A 23,400-nucleotide genomic window follows, 5' to 3' on the forward strand; every position below is an offset into this window, starting at 1 on the left:
ACGGCCTGCAAAGGAAGTGGGCCTAAATTGGGACACAGCTAGCAAGTGTAGCGGTACAGGCCAGGTTGGGTTTTTTTTCAACAATATATATTACTTATTTTATTTGGCTGCGGGCTTTTCTCTATTGATATTGGCTATTTGGATCAATGGATTTTTGCAAAGTTTATGATCTAATGCTGCATTCCATTTGAACTGGGAATGTGTGTGTTTGTGTCTGCCTGAGTACGCATGTGTGTGGTGGTGGTGGGAGCCAGGGCACTATATGCGACTATAAAATTGTTTAAATTACATATGGACAGTTAAATAAGCTTCCCCGTAATATCCCTCAGAGCTGTCTCCATCTTTTTTTTTTTAAATATGTGAAAGTAGTAGTTTTATACTTTTCTTTTATATCATGGTGTGGGTGGCTGTAGCTCAGGTGGCAGAGCAGGTCAGCCACTAATCAGAAGGTCGGTGGTTCGATCCCAGGCTGCCTCCTGGCTGCATGCCAAATATCCTTGGGCAAGATACTAACCCCATGTTTGCCTACTGGTGGTGGTCAGAGGGCCCGGTGGCGCCAGTGTCCGGCAGCCTCGCCTCTGTCAGTGTGCCCCAGGGCAGCTGTGGCTACAGTGTGCTTACCATCGCCAGTGTGTGAATGGGTGAATGACTGAATGTAGTGTGAAGCGCTTTGGGGTCCTTAGGGACTAGAAAAGCGCTATACAAATGCAGGCCATTTACCATCATGCATATGTGCAACATCCGTGTTTACACATGCAGATTAATAGGTTTTTCAGAAATTTACTACAGAAAATATAACAAATGTAAAATCTTAAATTATTCCATGTATCTATTTATTGAATAAATGAACGACATTCAGCACTTTAGGTATGCCTATGTGATCAACATAGTGGGCCTTGTATAAGAACTGCCACACCAGCAGCTAAGAGTGATGGGGATTTGGTGTTGTGCCGAAAAGTGGTTTATCATATTTGCCAAAATGTTGATTGTCGGTATTTAAACGGTTGTAAATACAACAATGCAGATGCATAAAAATCCTTGCAAAACAGTTCATTTAAATTTTTTTTATATGTAGTCCCTTTGTAAATCCTGTTGACTGCAGACTGTTTATCAACATAAGCAAAGATATTTGGCATAAAAAAAACACAAACACATAGAACCGCCAGAAATCACTTTTTGGCAGACGATCACAAAAGAAGCAGCAACTGGCTGCATTTCTGTGATATTGGAGACAGAAAGGTTGAGTACATAATTGGTAAAAAAAAAAAAAAGAAGAAGAATAAATATATCAGAGCAGCGTAGGCAGAGGGTGCGCATTCGCTGTCTGCTCTACTCCAGGGTCTTGTCCGTCTGCCTGCTCTGTTGTCAGATGGAGGTAGTGTGCAAAGTATGTACAAAACGGGTCTGTGGGCCACTCGTGGTCATCTTCTTGTTGGTTTGTGAGCCAGCCAAAAGAGAGCAAAGTTAACATACCATCAGCTGAGGTGAAACCATATTAAAAACTATTAAAAATATCCAACTACAGTCTCTGGTTTTCAAGTATTATTATTATTATTATTATTATTATTATTATTATTATTATTATTATTATTATTATTATTATCATCATCATTGTTTAAAGTTTTTATTGCGGTTATCCTGTTCTTGTGAACTAGCCTATGATACAGCCACTTGTCTGACCAATCAACTTGGCAATTGCTTATGCTTAATAATTTCCCCTCAACTATAAATCAGTGACTTTTCAGTTGTGGCCACATAGATTGTACCACTGTGAGAGGGGTGCTACAGAATAGTCTAAATGATAGCAGCTTTAATTTGTTCAACTATAAATCAATGATTTTTCAACCTGATGTGGTGATCTGGCCAACTATAAATAGATCAACAAGCAATAATAACGGGATAACTATAAATCAGTATTATTCCAATGTTATTACTATCGCACTGTAGGCTTTTTTAACGTTTATTTAAGATTTCTTTAGCATTAACATTTCAATCTTGATCATAATGAAGTTTTAGACCTTGAGAAAAATTAACATCTATTTATTTATTAACATGTTATCTGGTGTACGTCATCCGCGTCCAGCAACACGCAGGATCTTGGGGGACTGCACAGGAGGCACGTGTGAAAACCGCTCTCCCCCATCTGTGCAACCGAAAAGACGGACACATATAAACCCGCTTAATCTGCGTTTAAGGCAGGCAAGCCAAAAGAGACGAATCTTAGAAAAGACCCAGACTTCCCATCACTACCTCTTGGGTATGTGAAGGTGAGTCTACAAAAATGGTAAGTCTAATTTGTTTCAATAAAAAAACAAAAACAAAAACAAAAAACAGAACAACAAGAACAACAAAAAGCCACCCAGTGTTGTAAGAAAATAAGTGTGCCTGCAAGACAACACAAACCATGACACGCAATGAGCAATGTAAGACGTCTTCCTGTTTTGGCGATCTTTGGAGCTGACCTGAGAGACAGCGAGAGACAGCGAGAGTAGCAGGTGCAACGTCTCTTCTTCCTTTTTACCGAAAATTTGTGACTTTCTCCTCTCTTCTATGATGGAAGAGAGCGAAGACAGAAAAGAAGGATATTACCAGGTCGCCAAGCGGCTCCGGACGGAACAAGAGACCGGTGTAAAAGAGCTAGAGGACGGGAAGGAGGAGGAGGATTCTGCCGCTGAGGAGGCAGCGGGGAACGGGTGCACTGAGAACCGCAGGAGCGGAGGGAAGGTGAGGCACACAATATTAATCCTTCTGTATCTAAATAAAATGTAAATATTTAACATTTTTTCATACGATTTACAAACAACTGGAAGGGTCTGAAAATTATGTTAATGATTAAAATAGACAGCAAGAGAAATGAAAGAGTACAAAGTCAGAGTGGAATATAAATGAGTTTCTACATTTATTATTATCAGTCATTATTTACATAAACGGCGTAACTTTGGAACAAGTGGCAGTAACCCGTTTTCATCGTCACGACGATCACTAACGTGCTTAAGAAAAATGTGTTGGAAGTTAACCAGTCCGGAGCTTCGTGTTAACTCAGTTTAATTCATTTGTGATTTTATAATTCAGAACAGTCCACTCTCTTTGTATTGTAAGGTTAAAAACCAACAATATTATAGAAAACCCGCAGATGTACGCTATGAGCATATGTGGAGAGTGAGAAGAACTTTTAACAGGATGAGCACACCAGCCATACCATGTCCCAGACTGGTGGTTAGAAACTATTTAAAGATGAATCATTTTTTGAATTAACTGAATTGAATAAGTGCAAGAAAATGAATGGATGAATGGATATGTTAAAACTTTTTGTTCGCATTCTTCCTTCCTTTGAGCTCCATGGAGATCTTTATATGTTAACTTGTAGACGTGCATCCAGTCAGCAAGTGTACTCTGCATCATAACATACATGATGAGTAGTGTCCGTATTCCTGATTTACTCATGGATCTTTGCTGTTTCAGCCTGGATATAGAATCTGCACTGTAGTGTACATATTCCACCACTCTAGTGGCCTCCCCAGGCTTTCCTAGCGGCTTTTTCAGCAGTCACTTGAGGGACTGCTTTATCTACCAGTAGCTGGTGTTTTGCCCGCCTGGTGTTTCTGTCAGTTCCTTTCTGGGCCCTGCTCATATATTAAGCTATGTTGTTTTTAAGAAGACCATATCGTTCTAAGAACTATTACTATTTTTTATTACACACATTTGTTTAGCAGTTTATCAAACTTAGTCTGGACAGATCATTATTTTCCTCAAGCAAAATACCGTTATTGAGTTCTACCTCAAAGCTGTGGCTTCATACCGTAAAAAAACACATTAATTGAGTACTTATATTCAGATGATATAAGCAGCATATAGTCACCAGGGCTCGCAAAATCGCTAACCCGACGTCCCGGGGCTAGCGATTTTTCCAGTCGGGCTACCAAAATCTATCTCTACCCTGCCCGTCGGACTATCATAGGAAGGTAAAATATATGGTAAATGGCCTGCATTTGTATAGCGCTTTAGTCAGTCCCTAAGGACCCCAAAGCACTTTACACTACATTCAGTCATTCACCCATTCACACAGACACAGGCAATGGCAAGCTACATTGTAGCCACAGCTACCCTGGGGCGCACTGACAGAGGCGAGGCTGCCGGACACTGGCGCCATCAGGCCCTCTGACCACCACCAGTAGGCAAACATGGGGTTAGTATCTTGCCCAAGGATATTTGGCATGCAGCCAGGAGCATATGTCAGTGCTTTTGCATTCTTTCGGAAATGTAGCTGGGTAATTATGTCATTGGCATCAGTGAGCCAATATGTGACATATTGAAATCGGGTTTGAATTTGCGCTTGTGTTTTGCTTTCACTTTGCAATCGCGCGAACTATGTATCCGGTCGTTAAGTCTGCCGTGTCTGGGCCTAAACTCCGCTGCAGGTCCATATATCAAACGATCACTATGGCATTACTGAGAGTTGAAAAACTGTCTAAAGTCTTTCATCTTTAATAAAATGATCAGCGTTCTGCTCTACCAGGTGTAACAATTGAGTTTAACACCCAGGCATCCATGAAAACGGAATTTATGACATTTAACGGAGTTAGAAGTTAGCAGGAAGTTAGCTCGCTAGCTTCTATCTAAATACAATATAGCATGTCCTGACTGCGGGGTTTTGGAAACAAATTAAAACGTACAGCTCTGCTATCACTCCCAGCATAAATGAAGACAGAAAACTAAACAGCAGTGACGTTTGTAGGGTTACTGAAGTTTGGCTAGCTGGTATATAATGATGTGCTACGTGACCGCTAGCGACACAGCTATGTTAGCATAATATAAACAAGCTAACTTTTTTTTTCCACTCGATAAAAGTTAACGTGAGTGTTCAGGTCAGGAACAAATGTAATCGCATGGCAGGATGCTGTAAAAGGACCAAACTTCAGCCAGGAGAACAACTGAGATAATCCATCAACAATACGAGGTTAGTCATTCATATACTGCTGCATGTGCTGGGCTGTAGTTACATCGTAAGGTTTTAAAAACTGAGCTTAAATAAATGATTAGCGGTAATAAAAGCCGAGGGAGGTCAACAGTGATCACTGACTGTTTTAGGAGCTTTTTGAGATTAAATATTCAAATTCAAATTCAAATTCAAATTCAAATTTTATTTGTCACACACACACAACCATACACAGTATGACATGGGGGTGAAATGCTTGTAGCTGTACAATGCCCGACCATTAAATGACAGAAGAAAAGTTTTACAATATTTACAATTTACTACAAAAATTTACAAATTAACTTAGGAATTTACAGTAAAGAATGTGCAAATAGCAGAAGAGATTATAAAGATAAGGATTATAAATTATAGGAATTATAGGATTATAGGAAATGTGTGGTGGTGCGTGTGGTGACGTGTGTGAGAGTCCAGTCTTATAGTGACGTGTTTGGGAGAGTCCAGTCCTACACCTGGTTCAGGGCCCGAATAGCCTGGGGGAAGAAGCTCCTCCTCATTCTCTCTGTTTTGGCCTTAAGGGAGCGGAAGCGCTTCCCAGACCTCAACAGTGAGAAGAGTCCATTGTTGGGATGGGAGAGGTCCATCATAATCTTCCTAGCTTTGGACTTGCACCGCTTGGTGTAGATGGACAGCAGGTCAGGGAGCTCTGATTGAATGATGCGTTCTGCCGAGCGCACCACCCTTTGCAGATCTCGTCTGTCCTGCTTGGTGCTGTTCCCAAACCAGGTGCAGATGTTTGACGTCAGGACGCTCTCGATGGTGCAGGAGTAGAAGTTCTTGAGCACCTTCAGTGGCAGATGGAAGTCTCTAAGTCTTCTGAGGAAGAAGAGACGCTGACGGGCTTTCTTAACCAGGGTGTTGATGTGACAGGACCATGACAGGTCCTGAGTGATGTGGACACCCAGGTATCGGAAACTGTCCACTCTCTCCACTGGCGTGCCACTGATGATGAGGGGTTTGTAATTCCTCGCCTGCTTTGTAGTGAAGTCCACGATCAGCTCCTTAGTCTTGCTGACGTTTAGGAGGAGGTTATTCTCCTGGCACCAGGTCTCCAGGTTCCTAATCTCCTCCAGGTAGGCCGTCTCGATGTTGTCGGAGATCAGGCCCACAACAGCAGTGTCGTCAGCAAACTTGACAATGGAGGTGGTGTCGGATGTGGCTACACAGTCATAAGTGTACAGTGAGTACAGCAGGGGGCTTAAAACACAGCCCTGAGGCACTCCAGTGCTGAGTGAGATGGAGGGGGAGACTTGTTTTCCTACCCTCACTGATTGGGGTCTGTCTGTGAGGAAGTTGAGGATCCACTGACACAGTGATGAGCTGAGTCCTAGATCCGTCAACTTGGTGAAAAGCTTAGAGGGAATTATTGTGTTGAATGCTGAACTGTAGTCCACGAACAGCATCCTAACATAATTCCCTCTGCCAGTGTCCAGGTGACTCAGGGATGTGTGGAGCAGGTGAGATATGGCATCGTCTGTGGAACGATTAGCACGATAAGCAAACTGAAGTGAGTCGATGGTGGGAGGAAGTGAAGAAGTGATGTGATCTCTCATCAGTCTTTCAAAACACTTCATCACAATTGAAGTCAGTGCTACTGGACGGCAGTCATTGTGGCAAGCGGGCTGTTGTTTCTTTGGAACAGGGACAATAATGGACCGTTTGAAGCACGTGGGAACCACAGCTTGGGCCAGGGAGAGGTTGAAGATCTCCGTGAACACCGGTGCTAGTTGATCAGCGCAGGCTCTAAGGACCCGGCCAGGGATTGCATCTGGTCCTGCTGCCTTCCTGGTGTTCACCCTCCTGAAGCTGTTCCTCACGGCATGCTCTGTGATGACGAATGCATTTTCTTCACTGGTGCACTCCGAGCGCGCGCAGCCGTTTGTTGTTTTAATTGCTGCGCCGTCGAAGCGAGCATAAAACGTGTTCAGCTCATCAGCCAGTGAAGCATCGGCATTCATCATTGAAGAAGCTGGTCGTTTATAGTCCGTTATAGTCCGCAGTCCTTTCCACAGGCTCCTAGAGTCGCACTGTCGTAGCTGTGACTCTAGAAATAGAAGAAAATACAAAATATTAAACATGTTAACAAACACAAAAGCCATATTAAACGCAGACTAGGATTTGTCACGTCATCGCTTAACGACCGGATAGAGAGTGACAGTACTGATTGGTGAGTGACGATAATTTCCTCTGACATCGTCTTATCAATCGTTAGCTTACTATGCAAACATGACAAGTGAAATCTCCCACAGCAAGCTTAAACATGTGAGAGGTTGATCGTGCAGAGAATCGCTGAGCGTTATGTGAGTGTGTGTGTAAAAGCAGCAGGATATATATTTTAGTTCTGCTGAGCCACTTCTTCACCCTGCAAAAAAGCAAATGGCATAGATCTTCTTCACCCTGGTGAAGAAGTGACAGGAAAAGAAAAGCCTACCACAAAACGGAAAAGTTATGTGGTAGGCTTATCTGGTGCGCGTCTTTTATTTTGACAGCGAATGTGCACATGTGGACCACTTATGTGCACCCGTGTAAATAACATAATGTTCTGCCTGGTGTGTTGTTGGTTCTCCCTCGATTTCTGAGTCGACAAGCGCCTTTGTTACTGGGACCAGTAATTTTAAGAAAGGCCCCCATTAGAACCCATGAAAAATGCAAGAAATGCATTATTGCTCAGTCTGCAATATCTTTCCCAGAACAAACACCAATTGCAAATAACATACTAAAAATAAACCTGAAAAATCTGTTTAGAACAGCGTACTATGTTGCAAAGAGTGAACTACCACTGGCAAAATTTCAAAGCAGTCTTTGCAAACTTCAAAAAGCAAATGGCCTAGATCTTGGTTCCACTTGCCTCTTACCCGTGACTTCAGTGGAAATTTCAAATTCAGGATCTGACACAGACTGATTCATGTCCTACACAGTTCTTACAAGTTCATAGAAATTTCTGTTCAATTAGAACCAAGTATTTGAGTTGATGATTGTAATTTTTATTCAATGTTGTAATTTGTGTATGGGCAGAAATCTGTACCATCAGAAACTGAATATGAATAAGTTAAATTTGAATTGCTCAGATTGAATCTGAATTGTAACTTGAATAAATGCTTTTAAAAACTGAATATGAATTATCCTAATTTGAAATAGAATTTATTGGTCTGAAAATGATCATCACTAAATTGAAATTGAATTTTATATTTTGAAAATGAATTAATTTGCTTTGAAACCGTATTTTATCCTTTAAAAATTTAGCTCTCGAATAATTTCAGATTCACTTCTCACCATTCAGTTTCAGTTCCAAAATTCAGCTTTTTGGGACTTACATCCGGTTCCGGTTCAAGAGTAATGAGCGCAGATTAATAGAACTACGTTTTACTAGCGGACCGAAAGTGTTACTGACAGGAATCTACAGCGTCTTGAGCTGAATTAAGATTTCAGAAGTCATTCGTCATGTCGAATGACCAGCGGATAAACTCTCAGGTTGGTAATAAATGTATCACAGGTATAAGAACAAGCGTCATGTTAACAAATGATAGCCGTACGGTAACTTTTATGCTTATTGTAGCTGCTAGCTCAAAACGCTAATTTAGCGTAGTTTGCCCTGGATTCAGCTTTGACAAACAAATATGATCGACTGTTTCTAGTAGAATTCCAAAGTTGTCATCTTGTACCCTCAAATTAGGATAATTCATATTCAGTTTTTAAAAACATTTATTCAAGTTACAATTCAGAGTCAATCTGAGCAATTCAAATTCAAATTTAACTTATTCATATTCAGTTTCTGATGGTACAGATTTCTGCCCATATTTGTGTTTCAACAATTTTTTGATTAATGTTTTGTTTCCGTTACAATATTATACTTTAATGTATAATATTGTAAAGGAAACCAAGCAGGAAACAAAACATCAATCAAAAAATTGCTCTTTTTTTTGGGCTACTTAAATTTATTTTGGGCTACCAAAAACTGAAGAGTCCCTGCCCGAAGGTCTACCAGGGATTTTGAAATTTTGCGAGCCCTGGTCACCATAAATGAATGCAATAGACTTCTGTGCCTGTTATGGCCCTCCTTCCTTTCATCAAACATCCAGAACATGTTTTAACTCTTCAGTACATTCGGCAAAATTTGCTTTTGCATGTTTTTGTATTTTGAGTTTGCTACTGGAAGCTTCCTTCCACTTTATAAAAAGACAAGCAAGGTAGCGAGGGCATATAAAGACAATTTTGACTTTTCCTAATAGGTTTACAGGTAAAGGATGAAGTCATAGACCTCTTCCTGATGACAAACACAATTTTAGTCCACATTTCAACTACTACCAACTTTATTTTTGTTTTGTTTTTTTAATTAGTCTGCTCTCTGAGGGCTTCTGACTTCTCTGTGGTGTGTATCTTACAGCCAAAATCTCCTCTGATGATCTGTAGGCAAGGATTGAAAGGCAGCTCATTTGCCTGCTGTGTTGCACTGGTTGTAGTGTGTTTTTGCGGTGACTGTGTATTAAGGTGCACATCTCTCCAGACATCAGAGAACCTTTGAACTCTAGTGTCTATTGTATATTGATAAGTATTTATTATATATATTATTAATTATAATTTCCTGGCCTATATGCTTTTCCAAGTCCAGAACATTATAGTCTGTGTACTGAAATGTTCTCAGTTTCAGTTTATCATAAACAGTATTCCATTGAATTATATTGTTTTTGTTGCTGGATGCAGAAGAAGATCTTTTAGACTGTGCCATATGGGGTGTTGTGTGTCACGTCACATGTGTATTCATACCTCTAGTTTAAGATGAACATCAGTATTTGTCCAGCTCCTCAATGTTTCTGATGACCAACACTTTGGCTTGTTCCAGTGTTCCTTTGATTTTATGAATACTTTACAGCTTGTGGTCCATGTATTGTGAATTTTCCGTTTTTTCAAGGAACGTGCTTTCCTGTCAATGTCAGCATTTTGTTTTGTCAGATGTTAATTCTAGATTCTTTCCTTGTTTTATCAGTGCAAAAGACCTATTACATGAAGCACTCTGCACACTGTTCTTGATCTAATCTGAAGGTCACTTGAAGTTTGGAGGTCTGTAGCTATTGATAGCTTTATATGGCCTACCACTTTGTGGCTGAGTTGTTGTCATTTTTTAATCATTTCCACTTTGTTACAACACCACTAACAGATGACTGTGGAATAGGTGTTTCATTTTATACACCTGTGCCCATGGAAGTGATTGGAACACCCGAATTAAATTATTTTGATGGCTGAATACCAAAATACTTTTGGAAATATAGTGTATTTCTCTGTCATCAAAAATAATTTTCTCATGCAGTAGCACAGATCCTTTCTTGAAACCCTTTCATATGTTTTGTCTATATGCTCAAATACACGTCTTAACTTCTTCTGACCATCTCTATATTTCTCCATCAGCACAATCAAGGCAAACTTTGCATTTGTAGTGCTTTTTCTTGGCATAAGGGTATACTGCTTGTTGTTGTCACCTCTCCACTCATGATATGGCTCATCAGCTTTATCCCTCTGTAGTTGTAACCCTTGATTTTGAAAATTGGTACTGCCGCACATCTCTGTTCCTAAGATATCCCCTCACTCTCCAAGATTGTGTTAAACAGTCTAGTCAAAGATTCCACTGTCCTGTCTCCTAGAGATCTCTATTTCTCCACAGGTATATCGTAAGTACCAGCTGCCTGTCCACTCTCCATCTTCTTCATAGCTGCCCTCACTTCCTATTACTAACTATCCTATTACACCTGTACTCTTCTTGATTTACCAACTGTCCTTCTTTCGCATTCATTTTCTATGTTCATCAGCTCCTCAAACACACCCCTAGTCTTCTCAGCACATTATTGGCTTGTTAGCACACTTCCATTTTGTCCTTAATCATCCTAACTTGACGCACATCACCAACTCAAAATCTTTGACTAGTTATTCGGTGAGTACCTGAGTACCTCTTCTTGGCCGTTTCCCTCTGCGCTACAACTGTATGTACTTATGATTCATAGACTAGACTAGTATAGAATAGAATAGAGTACAATAGAATAGAATAGAATAGAATAGAAATGAATAGAATAGATAATTGGGAAACTTTCTGGAGGAATCCTGGTCTTGTTAGAAGAGATGGCATCAATCCCACTTTGGATGGAGCAGCTCTCATTTCTAGAAATCTAGTCAAATTTATTAACCCCCCCCTAAAATGTGGCTATCCAGAGTTGGGATCAGGAGGCAAAGTTGAAGTCTTCGTCGTCTCTCTGCAAATTCTGTCCTCCCGTTATCCCCCTAAACCACATCCCCTTTGACAAAAAACAACTTAAACATAAAAAATTGCAAAGAAAGAAAAATAGAGTATCCTCAACAGCATCAAAGAGTAAAACAGTGGAATATGGATTATTAAACATTAGGTATCTCTCTTCCAAGTCTCTGTTAGTACATGAATGTGGGGGGCACGGTTGTGGCACAGCTGCAGGAGAAGCCAACACACTGCAATGGGCTCATCGTGCTGCCCTGCATAAATAGTACTGGGTCCTGAGTGTGTGGTTGTTGTTGTGGTGTATGTGGTTTGCAGCTGTTGAGCTGCAGCTGAGCTTGTGAACAGCAACCAGAAGAATAAAATGTGTGAAATGCTCAAAAGCATGAACCTGCGGTCATCGGGTCTGTCGTGGTTATGCTACTGTGACTTAATAAGTGATCCACAAATTGATTTACTCTACCTTACAGAAACCTGGTTACAGCAGGATGATTACTTTAGTTTAAATGAATCAACACCCCCGAATAACTCTAACTACCAGCATCCTTGAAGCACAGGGCCTGATCCTTAGTCTTGTTTGCCCTAGCTGTAAAACTCAGAAACCAGTCTTGTTATCATCTATCGTCCACCTGGGCCTTACACAGAGTTTCTGTCTGATTTCTCAGACTTTTTATCTGATTTAGTTCCCAGCTCAGATAAAATAATTATTGTGGGTGATTTTAACATCCATTTAGATGCTAAAAATGACAACCTCAACATGGCATTTAATCCGTTATTAGACTTAGGCTTCTCTCAAAATATAAAAGAACCCACCCACCACTTTAATCACACTCTAGATCTTGTTTTAACATACGGCATAGAAACTGAACATTTAACCCTCTCCTGTCTGATCATTTCCTGATAACATTTACATTTACAATAATTGATTACACAGCAGTGGAGAGTAGACTTCATCACAGTAGACGTCTTTCTGAAAGTGCTGTAACTAAGTCTAAGAATATAATCCACCCACTGTTATCATCTTCAATACCCTGTACCAACACAGAGCAGAGCAGCTACCTGAACACTACTCCCACAGAGGTCGATTATCTTGTTAATAATTTTAGCTCTTCACTTTTTTTTCTCCAGTTGATCTTCCTAAGTTAACTTCAGTAATTACTTCTTCCAAACCACCAGGGTGTCTTTAGATTCTAATCTCTGTCTCTCTTCCACAGCATGTCTTTTGTCTTGTCTTCCTTCTCTCACTCCAACCGGTCATGGCAGATGGCCGCCCCTCCATGAGCCTGGTTCTGCTGGAGGTTTCCTCCTGTTTTTTCCTTTCCACTGTCTCCAAAGTGCTTGGTCATAGGGGGGGTCATATGATTGTTGGTTTATCTCTTTATGTATTATTGTAGGGACTACCTTACAATATAAAGCACCTTGAGGTGACTGTTGTTGTGATTTGGTGCTGTATAAATAAAATTGAATTGAATTTATCTGAATTGAATTGAATAGCTATTGTCATTGATCATGTACTGTAACATTGTGGGTGCTCCACACCAACTGTGTTGAAAGACAGCAGGAATAAATAGGAAACAGGAGAAATATATACAATCAAGAGGTATACATACAAAATGAGAAATATATACAAAAATAAGAGAAAGGCACACATTGGAGAACAAGGTGCAACATGCTTGGAAGTAGTGCAAAGAGAAGACAATCTGAATAAAGTCAATTTGTGAGCGGGGTTATTCATAGCATGGCTCCGATTGGTGAGATGAGTGGCCAGGGGTAAGGTGGGATATGGGGGGATAGTTTTTGTTGACAATGGCCCAAGGGAAGAAGCTGTTTGTGAGATATGGTAACTGATTTGGTAGCTGTTTCCTACCACCCAGAGTCTAACTGAAGTATGTGCAACATTCTTCCTTCTTCAACTTTTGCTACTTAGTCCTTGGCTCTGTCTTCACTTATTTCTTCTTCTTAACAGCATCAGGTGTACCCAACACCTCCTTATCATCTCATTTTCACCTACCTGTCCATTAAAGTCTCCAATCACCAGTCTCTCCCCCCTGAGGACACTCTCTACCACTCCATCCTACTCACTCCAGAATCTTTTCCTTTGGTTTGTTTCTTAATCCAGTTGTTTTGTGGAGAAGAATTACCATCACACTTTTAATTTCCAGCTTCAAACTCATCATCCTGTCTGACACTCTTTACCTCCACAATGGAATTCACATACTCTTTCTTCAAGATTATCCCTTCGCCATTTTTCTTTATATCTACACCATGGTAGAACAGCTTGAATTGACCTTTAGTTCTCTTGGCTTTGCTTTTCTTCCACCTGGCCTGTGACACAATATATAGCGGTAGCTTGACCCTCATAACAACTCCAAGTGGGCTGATTTTTTTCTAAGTCATCCTCCTGGATAATTGAGCTAGGGGTTTGGTTGACAGATGTTTTGAATGAAATTTGCTAGACCTCATCACTGTGTGCCTGTTGTCGCCATATTTTGGAGCATTTTTTTATAGTTTATGGTTGTGGATTTTCTTTGTAATACAGATGATCCAAGACGTTTATGCTTCAGTTTTAATGAAGGCAATTCTAGTGTTTTGTTATCCATTATTTTTCACTGATGGTTCAAGGTTCAAGATTCAAGGATGAGTTGATATTTGTGTTTCCATGTTGTACTAATACAGTTTATGTCACGGTCTGGCTGGCAGACCACGGGGATGAGGAAAGTAGGACCCAAAATGCAGGACTCTGCGATGCCACAGTGCACTTTATTTACAGTGAATAGACAGGTAAGTCCAACAATTAACTCAGAGATGTAATTTGCCAATGGTGCTCATCCCTTGCTCCCAGTGCGTCCCGTGCTGTAGCTCCCTTAGTTTGTGTGCTCCCCAACTCGCTTCTTCGCTCGACTTTCCTGGAGGAAGAAGGGAAAACCACAATTAGCCACACACGCTAGCCGACTATCAAGACCACACGCCTAGCACGGACTATACCGGTCAAGAGTAATAATCCCACGTCGACTGTCGCCACGAGTCCAGGTTAAATACCTCTTCCTAGCCGGGAGGGATGATTACCACCAGCTGGTCAGGTAATCAGCTGCAAGAGCAAAGAGGGACTCCCGATGACGACAGTCGCCCGGACACGCCTCTCCCACGACGCGCGCTTCCGTCAACAGCCCCGAGGACGGGGGGAGAGAGAGAGAGAAGCAGACACACGCACTCTACATACAAACGTGGACAAAACAGTAGACGACACAGACCCCAAATAATAGTCATAATAATAATAATAACAATAATAATAACCACTGCTCATGGACCCCTGAGTCCTCCAGAGCCGGGTCTGTGACAGTTTATGAATGTATCTTTCTAGGTAATTAGCATTAGCTGCAAAATTAGGATGCCTTTCTTTCATCCATATAAGATAAATTCTGGATCCAAAAACAACATGATAGACAAAACATTAATATTCAAAATGCCAGTTCAGTCCAAAACCAATGAGCAATGTAATAGTGCTACATCCATATAGCATTTTCAGCTGTTGTTAATTGCTTCCCCCTTTGTTCTGCCGTCACCTCTGATCTGTTTCTGAATTATCCTTCCATGTGTATATTATAGTCCTTTTTCTTACTTTGTCAGATCCTACTTTTTTATTTATCTGGAGCAAAGTACTTAGTTTTCCTGCCTGGTGTAGCGTGACGGCTGTGCACCTAGGTATGCTATTTGGAGTACTCTAATAGAAACCACACTTCAGCAACATATTATCAAAGACTACAGAGAAGTATCCGCTGTAACAAAAGCGGTAAACGGGCACTCCTTATATAGACACTGCAAATGTTGCTTGCTTCCTATTTCAGCATTTTATAGATGAACACTCTTACATTTCTTTCCCATGATTATGCATTAGTTAAAAATGTGGTAGTAATTATGGATTTTCACTCTTTGTCGCATGTTGCTGATTCAGCTGATATCTGTCTTGGCCAGGAGACTTTTGCAAACAAGACTTTTAATCTCATATTTTTCTGGGTTAAAAAAGTTATTATGGAGATGTGACAAGTATTTGGAGCAAAGTTCAAACTTTAAACCACACTTCAGAGAGTTACAGCTTTATATATCTAGCAATTAAACACATGTACAGGAAGCTTGATATTATTGTGCTGGTGACGATGTTCAAGTCATATCCTGAATGCTACCAGATCTAAGAGCAAGAGCATTTTTTTAACATATGATCTAATGTTGATTTTGAGAAAAATAATCCACTTTAAACTCTTTTTTTGTGGTTAAAACGATACATCATTGGATAAAATGAAAACAATATATAATAAAATATTCAAAAATCTTTCCTGTGGTAAATCCAGGTTGTACTTGATTGTGTGATGGCAAATATAAATTATCTATCACCGTGACCTTTTTAGCTTTGTTAAACACTGACCAAGATAATATATTTTATATACTTTATCATATAAAGGAAGAATAAGAACAGGAAATGAGGAAATGAGGAAAATGAAGAGAGAAGAGGTGATGAAGAGGGACTCAAAGGTGGGGGAGGCTTAAGAGACGTCAAGCACAATGTCACATAGAACTGTAATGATGCAGCAGTCTGTTGCAGGAAAGCAACATGTCACTCACTGTTCAGCCTCAGACTCTCTCTCACACTCTCTCTCTCGTACACTAGATAAAGACACATGCACTCACCAAAAAAACAAATGTATGGTTTCCACGGCATTAGGGAAGTCATCAGCTTTATCTTGTCACTATCTTAACTATAATGTCACCATGGTAACCACATTCCAGTGCTCTTACCAGCACAAAGTAAAGCTTGTGAGTACATTGGTAACACCTCTCCTACTTCACCAACACCATCCATAATTCAACCACCTGCCTCTTGTTCAATGTTGCTAGAGCAACGGATTCCTTTGTAGGTGTAGTGGAGCATATACTCATCATTTTGAGACCACAGTCTTAAATATTTCTGACATCAACTGTTTTTGATGTCAGGGGCTGAAGGCTAATGAGCTGTGAGGATTTCACACATTGTGCCTACTTCCGTATCAGTGATGACAAACCTTTTCCTCAAGTAGATGATAAAGAGCTAATTAGAGACTTTTATATTGTTATCCTGGGTTTTGTTTGTTAGGCAAAATGAGCATAGCTTAAAAAGTTTTAAAAATGAATCAACAGATATCACAGAAGTTGATTCTATTCATCTGGACGTAGTATTTTCACTTTGTCCAGAAGTACAGAATCAACTTTCTGGGATGTGCTTACTTGGATGATTGAGCAAGCATCAAGATGTTCAACAAGTAAAACTGATCAGCAATCAAAGTTAACAGTAAAATCTACTGGTCTTTTTAGTGAAGCACTACAGTTTAAAGGTAAATGCTTTAACACTGAAAGTAGCTGAATTCTTGTCAGAAAGTTCTAATGCAGTATGAATTCAGCAAAATAAACCAATAGGTTAGCAATAAATTTGTCTGAAATTCCATTTTGAATAGTCTTCAGAAGATTAATCATGTCCTAATCATGTTGGAAATATGTGAATGATTTTATATAAATGATGTGTTATGTGGGCGACCAAGAGAGGTTGTTGCTGTAGCATGTCTGACATGAAAAGGACTTTATGTCAGCAGATCTGCATGTCCATGCATGCAAAGTGCTGCACTGATGCTGTTATCATACCTTCTAGACGTCATCCCCTCAGAGACTTAAAAACAGCTTGCGGCCAGTCAGACCTTGAGTGCGTTTCCTGCACAGTAAACTTACCGCCTCAACCTGCAGTATAAAAAAGGTCAGGTTGCAAAAAGTGTGATGCTTGCTCAACCTCTTCCTGAGACAGAAAGCTGTACTGAGAGATTTTCCGACAGTAGGCATCAGGTTTTTTGTTTTTTTTTTGGGGGGGGGGGGGGGGGGGGGGGGTGTTGCAACTGCACTCAACTGTGCTAAGACTTCTTCTGACAAATCTAAAATACCCTTCTGAAATAATCCGTTGAGGTGGAGCTTGTTTCGATTACATTGCTATCAGTATATGTATGTTTTGTGCTGTGTTAATCAAATTAAAACTATTTGGGAAATTTAAAAGGCAAATTTCTCTTTGACGGCCAAGCTAACAATATATATATTGTGTGAAACATGACAAGAATGCACTTCCAATTTCATATAAGCTAAACTGCAAAACATTTATTTTTCTTCTATTAGCAGTATGAGCAACAGGACCACTTACGAACTTTAGCAGTATCTTTGTTTTGTTTTCTCTTATTGACCTTGAATCTTGTGATAATTTTAGATATCTTGATTCATATCACACTGCTGTGATATACAGAAGAAAATAATGCATTCATTTTGTCTTATCTTTTCTGGCTACATGCCACACTCCTGCAATGTGACAAACGTGATTTCTGCTGCTTCTTACTGCATCTTGGTTTGCTATGGACTAACGGCTGCACAGAGAAGATTAAATGATAAGTTTTAACATGGGGTGGGGGTAGGGGTATAGGAACGCTCTTTTTGTCTGTTTTTCTCGTGGTTTAAGACCACTATCTGGCTTCCTGTCCTGACTCCTTTGTTGTTTTTGGTTTTTTTATGCGCATGTGTATGTGTTTGTGTTCTGTTGTGGAAAAAAAACTGAGCATCAAAACTGTTTTATTAAAAGAAAGTTAAAACTTTTGCAAAGGGATAAGTATTGCATGGACAGTCTTTGCACAAGCGTTAACCAAAAACAAAAAAAACACAGATTGTGTGGACAATCTGTGTCTATTAAGCAGTCAGGAGTTTAAATCCTCATGTGTCATGTAAGCATCAGTCTGATAATGAGGTGCATCATGGCATTAAACACAGCTTACAGTTAGTTGTTTTCCCATCAACGCACACTCATCCTACTCGATTTTTACCAGTGATTGGGTTGCATGATGTCAAACCATACACAATGACCACCTGATCAGAATTAGCCAGTGGTGTGTCCTGTAGATCTAGGCGAATGGATTTCAGATATAGCTACTATGCAATCATGTGGTTTACCATCTGCTTCTGTGGGGAGTAGTGTCAAATGTCAAGGTTAAAACACCTACTGTGTTAAACCCAGCATGGTGTAGCACAGTGCATCTTTTAAGTAGCTAATACCAGACTGTGCTACTGGAAATGTCAAGTTAGTTGTTTTTTGCAGAAGGATCAGAGATACAGAATGTGGTAGAGTGGTCCACAATGAATGATTTGTCAGTTTTTGAGGTTTTGGAATGGATTGATTCCCAGTAATCCTTTTCAGAGACAGTGACTTACTGTTGGACGTGATCATATGTCTCAGATAGGTGACTGTGGCGGGGCTATGGGGGAGGTTGGCACACCTGAGTGGAATCAGCACATACCCACATAGCAAAATTGGTATGGCCCGGATCTTGCCCACACAATGTGCTTACACATGGCCCACATACCGCAAAGAATGGCGGCCCTTTGGTGGACAGACCTGGTTTGCCAGAGGTGGCCCACACATGGGCCAGCACAAAGCCAGTTGTATACACACTGGTGGTCCTGTGCTGGTCCATGTGTGGATTACCTCTGGCAAACCTGATCTGGGCCACCAAAGGGCCGTCATTCTTTGCGGTATGTGGGCCATCTGTAAGTGGTGTGGAGCCACGGGCCAGTTGTAGACACACTGCAGGCCCTGTGCTGGCCCAGAACAGTTTCAGCTCTGGCCCCAGATGTCAGCCTAATGTGTACCTTAATCAAGGCATGTAATAACAACATGTGCCAGAACATGCAAAACAGTGCAAAAGTAACATGACAAAACTCTGTTCAGACAGTGAATGGACTGATTATAGTGCTTTTCGAGTTTCCCGGATTACTCAAAGTGCTCTATACAACATACCACACTCACCCAATCACACACTTTCTTTTAACTGAGTGCTTCCTAACTACATTGATACACATTCACACTCTTGACATGCAAACTGGAGGAACCAGGGATCAAACCACTAACCTTCTGATCAGTAGGTGACCTGCTCTACCGCCTCAGCTATTGCCACCCACTGGCAAAGATGACTAAACTGTTACTAGGTTTTGGATAAAGTGTACACTCACAAACCTGTCAAACCTGCATTTGAAACATTGGCTACCATAGCAGTATAGTATTGCAACATGGGATTTGGGTCTTCTAACTAAAATAGGAACATAAATAGTGCCATCATTGCCAGACCTTGCAACTTCTGACACCAGTCAGTCAGAAGTGCCAGCTTGGTGCCAGTTCTGGGCCAGACCTGTTTTCTATGGGCCTGGGCCACACATCCATGCTCTATTGTCAAGCTCATGTCACTCTTTGTTTCTTGTTTTATTGTGACAGTCTTGCGTTCCATGTTCAGTGCATTTCAGTTTTGTTTCCTCACTCTCATTAGTTCATGTTCAGCTGTGTTCCCTCCTGTGGTTTGTTCCCTCATGTGTATTTATGTCTGCGTCTCCCTCTGTCCTGGGTCGCGATCTTCCTCATACCCAGCTGTGTTGGTTTAGTTTCCTGTATTCTCCAGTTCAGTTTTGTTGCTTCAACATTCCAGCAATAAAGCTCTGTTTTTGTGTTAAGTCCTGCCTGCCAAGTCTGCTTTTTGGGTCCAATCCTGCCTGCCTCACACACAGTCCATGACATTAACTGCTTCTAGTGATGCTTACATGGTCTTAACTCAGACTTACCAGTCACCACCAATGAAAGAGCGCCTTTCATTTCCCCCCATATCATATTTACTATTTGCCCATAAGTGCTACGCAATATCACACAATTCTGGAGAGTCAGGGGCCAACTGGCATAGCTCCAACTGGGTATACAGAGAACTTTTTTTCAGCAGGTGAACAGTTCTTACAACACAATCATATGCTGTTAGATGCTTCCCAAACACCCCATTACAGTGCTTTACCCCTGGAATGTCAGTTTCTTCCCATTGTTTGTACTGTTGTACTGGTTTTAACCGTAGCAACATATCTTGACAATCATCTTGTTCAGTTTTTGTTCTGTAAAAATAGTTTTGTTCATCAGTGAGAATTACACTTATGTATTTTCCAGTATACACTGCCTGTTTGTACTCTCTCAGTTTCCTGTTTCTCTCTGTACTTTCTCAAACTGTTCATTAACCCGGGTACCGGTTTAGCTCACTGGGATGAACGATATGCTGCAGGGCTTTGTCGCATGTCTTCCCCTTTCTCTCTCTCCCTCTGCTTTAATGTTCACTGCTCTGTGCAAAAAAAGCCAAAAATAAAATATTAAAAAAATATATTTAAAAAAACTGTTCATCAACCCCCCTTAAACACACGTGGTGTTACATGAGGTCAGCTTGTTACTGTGTAGTCTGATGAATGTGTGTGTGTTGTTGTACAAGCCTCACCAGTTCATCACAAACAGGAAACGCAGCAATCTGTTGGAGTCTCTACTCATACGCTTACAGCAGCAGATCAGCATGATATTTAACCATCTGCAACATTTTGCTCACTGTGTTATTATCAAGTCATCTTTCCCTGACACACTGACAATTGTGTTGTAAATTGAAGTTAACACATAGACTCTCAACCCAACAAGTTGACTGGTCAATATGGCGACAACAGGAATGTTTGTTTAAAAGATCCACATTCAATTTCTTTGCATTGTAAATCTTTTGTATATTGTTTAGTCACTGGAATATCTTCCGTTCCTACAGTTTTAATAAAAAGTTTTGGTTTTTGATTCCAGTCTGCTTGTCTGATCACTGATTCTATAGCATCACATATTTCCAAAAGTCAACCTGTTCTCCTGCACCCCAGAGCAGAAATTGTATCAAGTTTTTATAAGTAGTAGGCTTAGCATTTGATAACAGGTGTGTCTGTCAGGCATTTTTTAGCCGCAATCTGAGATATGGCCATGTTTATAAGTGTAAGCTGGTCTTCATTTCATCTTCATTGCACACAATAATTGTGTGTGTCATTAATCTGGGTTTCATTGCGCAAATGTCTGTCTTGTTTTTATTGCATCTGTGTCTCTTGTTTTACTTTTTTACCTTTTGTTGCAGTGTCTTATCACCCCTCCCCTTCTCACACGAGTAAGCAGCCTCAGTTTCCTACTTTTCAGGACAATCCTTAGCCCAGTGACATGTGGCTCTCCACTGAAAACAGCTCTGTCTCTGTCTAACCTTATCCTCCTTCCCTGGCCTCTCACTTGTTCTGCAGTAGTCTGTGTTTGGCACTTGTACATTTTAAGCTCTGTCATTTGGACTTTTTCTTCAGTCTTGGCTTTCTTGTTATTATTTTTCTTGCCATTTTATTCTCCATGTATGGCAAATTCTTCCACCTCAGACATTCTTGCTATCCCATTGTACACATATGCTTACACTTAGTCTTGTACTTGTACAGGTTTAAACACAAAGCAATCCCACAGATGTACTTCCCAGTTTGTGATTTGGGGGCATCTCTCCATCCAAGAGACAGTTTTAATAATGTACAGCTGTCTCATCCTCTTGTTGAATACAGGGCCATGCCACGCCGAGAATGCATCTAAGGAAACGCATTTGGAAAACTTCGAGCTTGCTCAGGTCGTGTTTGAGCATTGTCCACGTCTCTGCGCTGTAAAGTAGAATGGGCAGGATCAGGGTTCGGTAAAGGCGGATCTTTGTCGCCAATGAGATGTTGTTCTTCTTCCAGACGCACCAGCGCAGGGAGGCGAATGCTGCCGCCGCCTGCCCAATTCTGGAGCGTATCTCCGCTGATGATGCCACTTTCTTCTCCTCGACGAGGGACCCCAGATATTGAAATTGTTGGACTTGTTTGATCTGCACACCATCAAGGTGGACGATCGTTGGTGAGCCGTCGGTGGTCAGGACTTTGGTCTTCTCGGCGTTAACCTTGAGGCCGTACAGTTTGGAGTGCCGGGCGATGTCATAGAGGATGTGAGTTGCCTCGGTGTCGTCTTCGGCAAAAATGGCGCTATCATCAGCGAACATTAGATCAGTGATAAATCGATCGGTCGAGGCTTGGACTCCGCGGCGGCCCTCGAATGCTTTGCGCATTATCGCATCGATGACGATGTTGAACAACAGCGGTGACACCACATCGCCCTGCCGGACCCCTGTCATGATGGGGAATTCTTCGGACACTTGGTCATGAATACGTACCTGGCTGGTCGAGCCATCGTAGGTTCGTTCCTCCATGAGTCGACGTAGGGTGAAGATCTGGTCGCTGCAGCCTCGTCCGGGTCGGAACCCGGCCTGTTCTTCCCGGCTGGTCATCTCACGGTGCTTTTGAAGGCGTGATTGAATTATTTTCATAAGGACCTTGCCGATGATGGACAGTAAGCTGATGCCCCGGTAGTTTTTACATTCTCGGTTGTCGCCTGTCTTTAGGATAGGAATGACAGCCGCCTTCTTCCAATTTCTGTGTACTCACTACCTAATTTATAGCCAAAGTATTCACTCACTGTCTCTGTACTGTTTTGCTAGCTTAGCTTAGCTCGTAGCCGACTCGTTAGCACCATGGCTACTTCACCTGTCCCTCCTGCACTTTCTTGCTCATTGTGTCAGATGTTTAGTTACTCCTCGGCCTCCTTTAGCAGTAATGATATCTGTAACAAATGTAGCATATTTGCAGCTCTGGAGACCAGGATTACTGAATTGGAGACTTGACTTCGCACCCTTCATTCACCCGTAGCTAGCCAGGCCCCTGTAGCTGGTGCAGCCGAAGATAGCGTAGGCTCCGCTAGCTGTTCCCCGGCAGACCCCAAGCAGCTGTGGAAAGAGGGCGGCTGGGTGACCGTGAGGAGGAAGCATAGTCCTAAACAGAAGCCCCAGGTACACCACCAACCTGTGCATGTGTCTAACCGTTTTTCCCCACTCGGCGACACACCCGCCGGGGCTCAAACTCTGGTAATTGGTGATTCTGTTCTCAGACATGTGAAGCTAGAGACACTGGCAACCATAGTCAATTGTCTTCCAGGGGCCAGAGCAGGCGACATTGATGGAAATTTAAAACTGCTGGCTAAGGGTAAACGTAAATTCAGTAAACTCATAATTCACGTCGGCATCAATGACACCCGGTTACGCCAATCGGAGGTCACTAAAATCAATATTGAATTGTGTGTAACTTTGCCAAAACAATGTCAGACTCTGTAGTTTTTTCTGGTCCCCTCCCCAATCAGACCAGGAGTGACATGTTTAGCCACATGTTCTCCTTAAATTGCTGGCTGTCTGAG

At 41.3% G+C, this 23,400-nt stretch overlaps 1 protein-coding gene across 3 annotated transcripts in view; it reads left to right on the top strand.

Annotated features, from left to right (window-relative positions):
- The first annotated feature begins 2,135 nt into the window (after positions 1-2,135).
- The window catches only part of LOC146706913 (heterogeneous nuclear ribonucleoprotein L-like), a 48,618-nt gene continuing 27,353 nt past the window's right edge, over positions 2,136-23,400 (top strand). Inside the window, exon 1 of one of the 3 annotated variants that reach the window (XM_085458209.1) lies at positions 2,136-2,724. In XM_085458209.1, the coding sequence (XP_085314335.1) occupies positions 2,551-2,724 (174 nt within the window). In that variant the 5' untranslated portion in view covers positions 2,136-2,550. The remainder of the gene's footprint in view (positions 2,725-23,400) is intronic. The other 2 variants (XM_085458210.1, XM_085458211.1) reach the window with 2 other exon arrangements.

This window comes from Copadichromis virginalis, linkage group LG6 (assembly GCF_057382275.1).
Source record: "Copadichromis virginalis isolate Kocher_CV1m ecotype Utaka linkage group LG6, C_Virginalis_male_GT1.1, whole genome shotgun sequence".
Lineage (NCBI taxonomy): Eukaryota > Metazoa > Chordata > Actinopteri > Cichliformes > Cichlidae > Copadichromis > Copadichromis virginalis.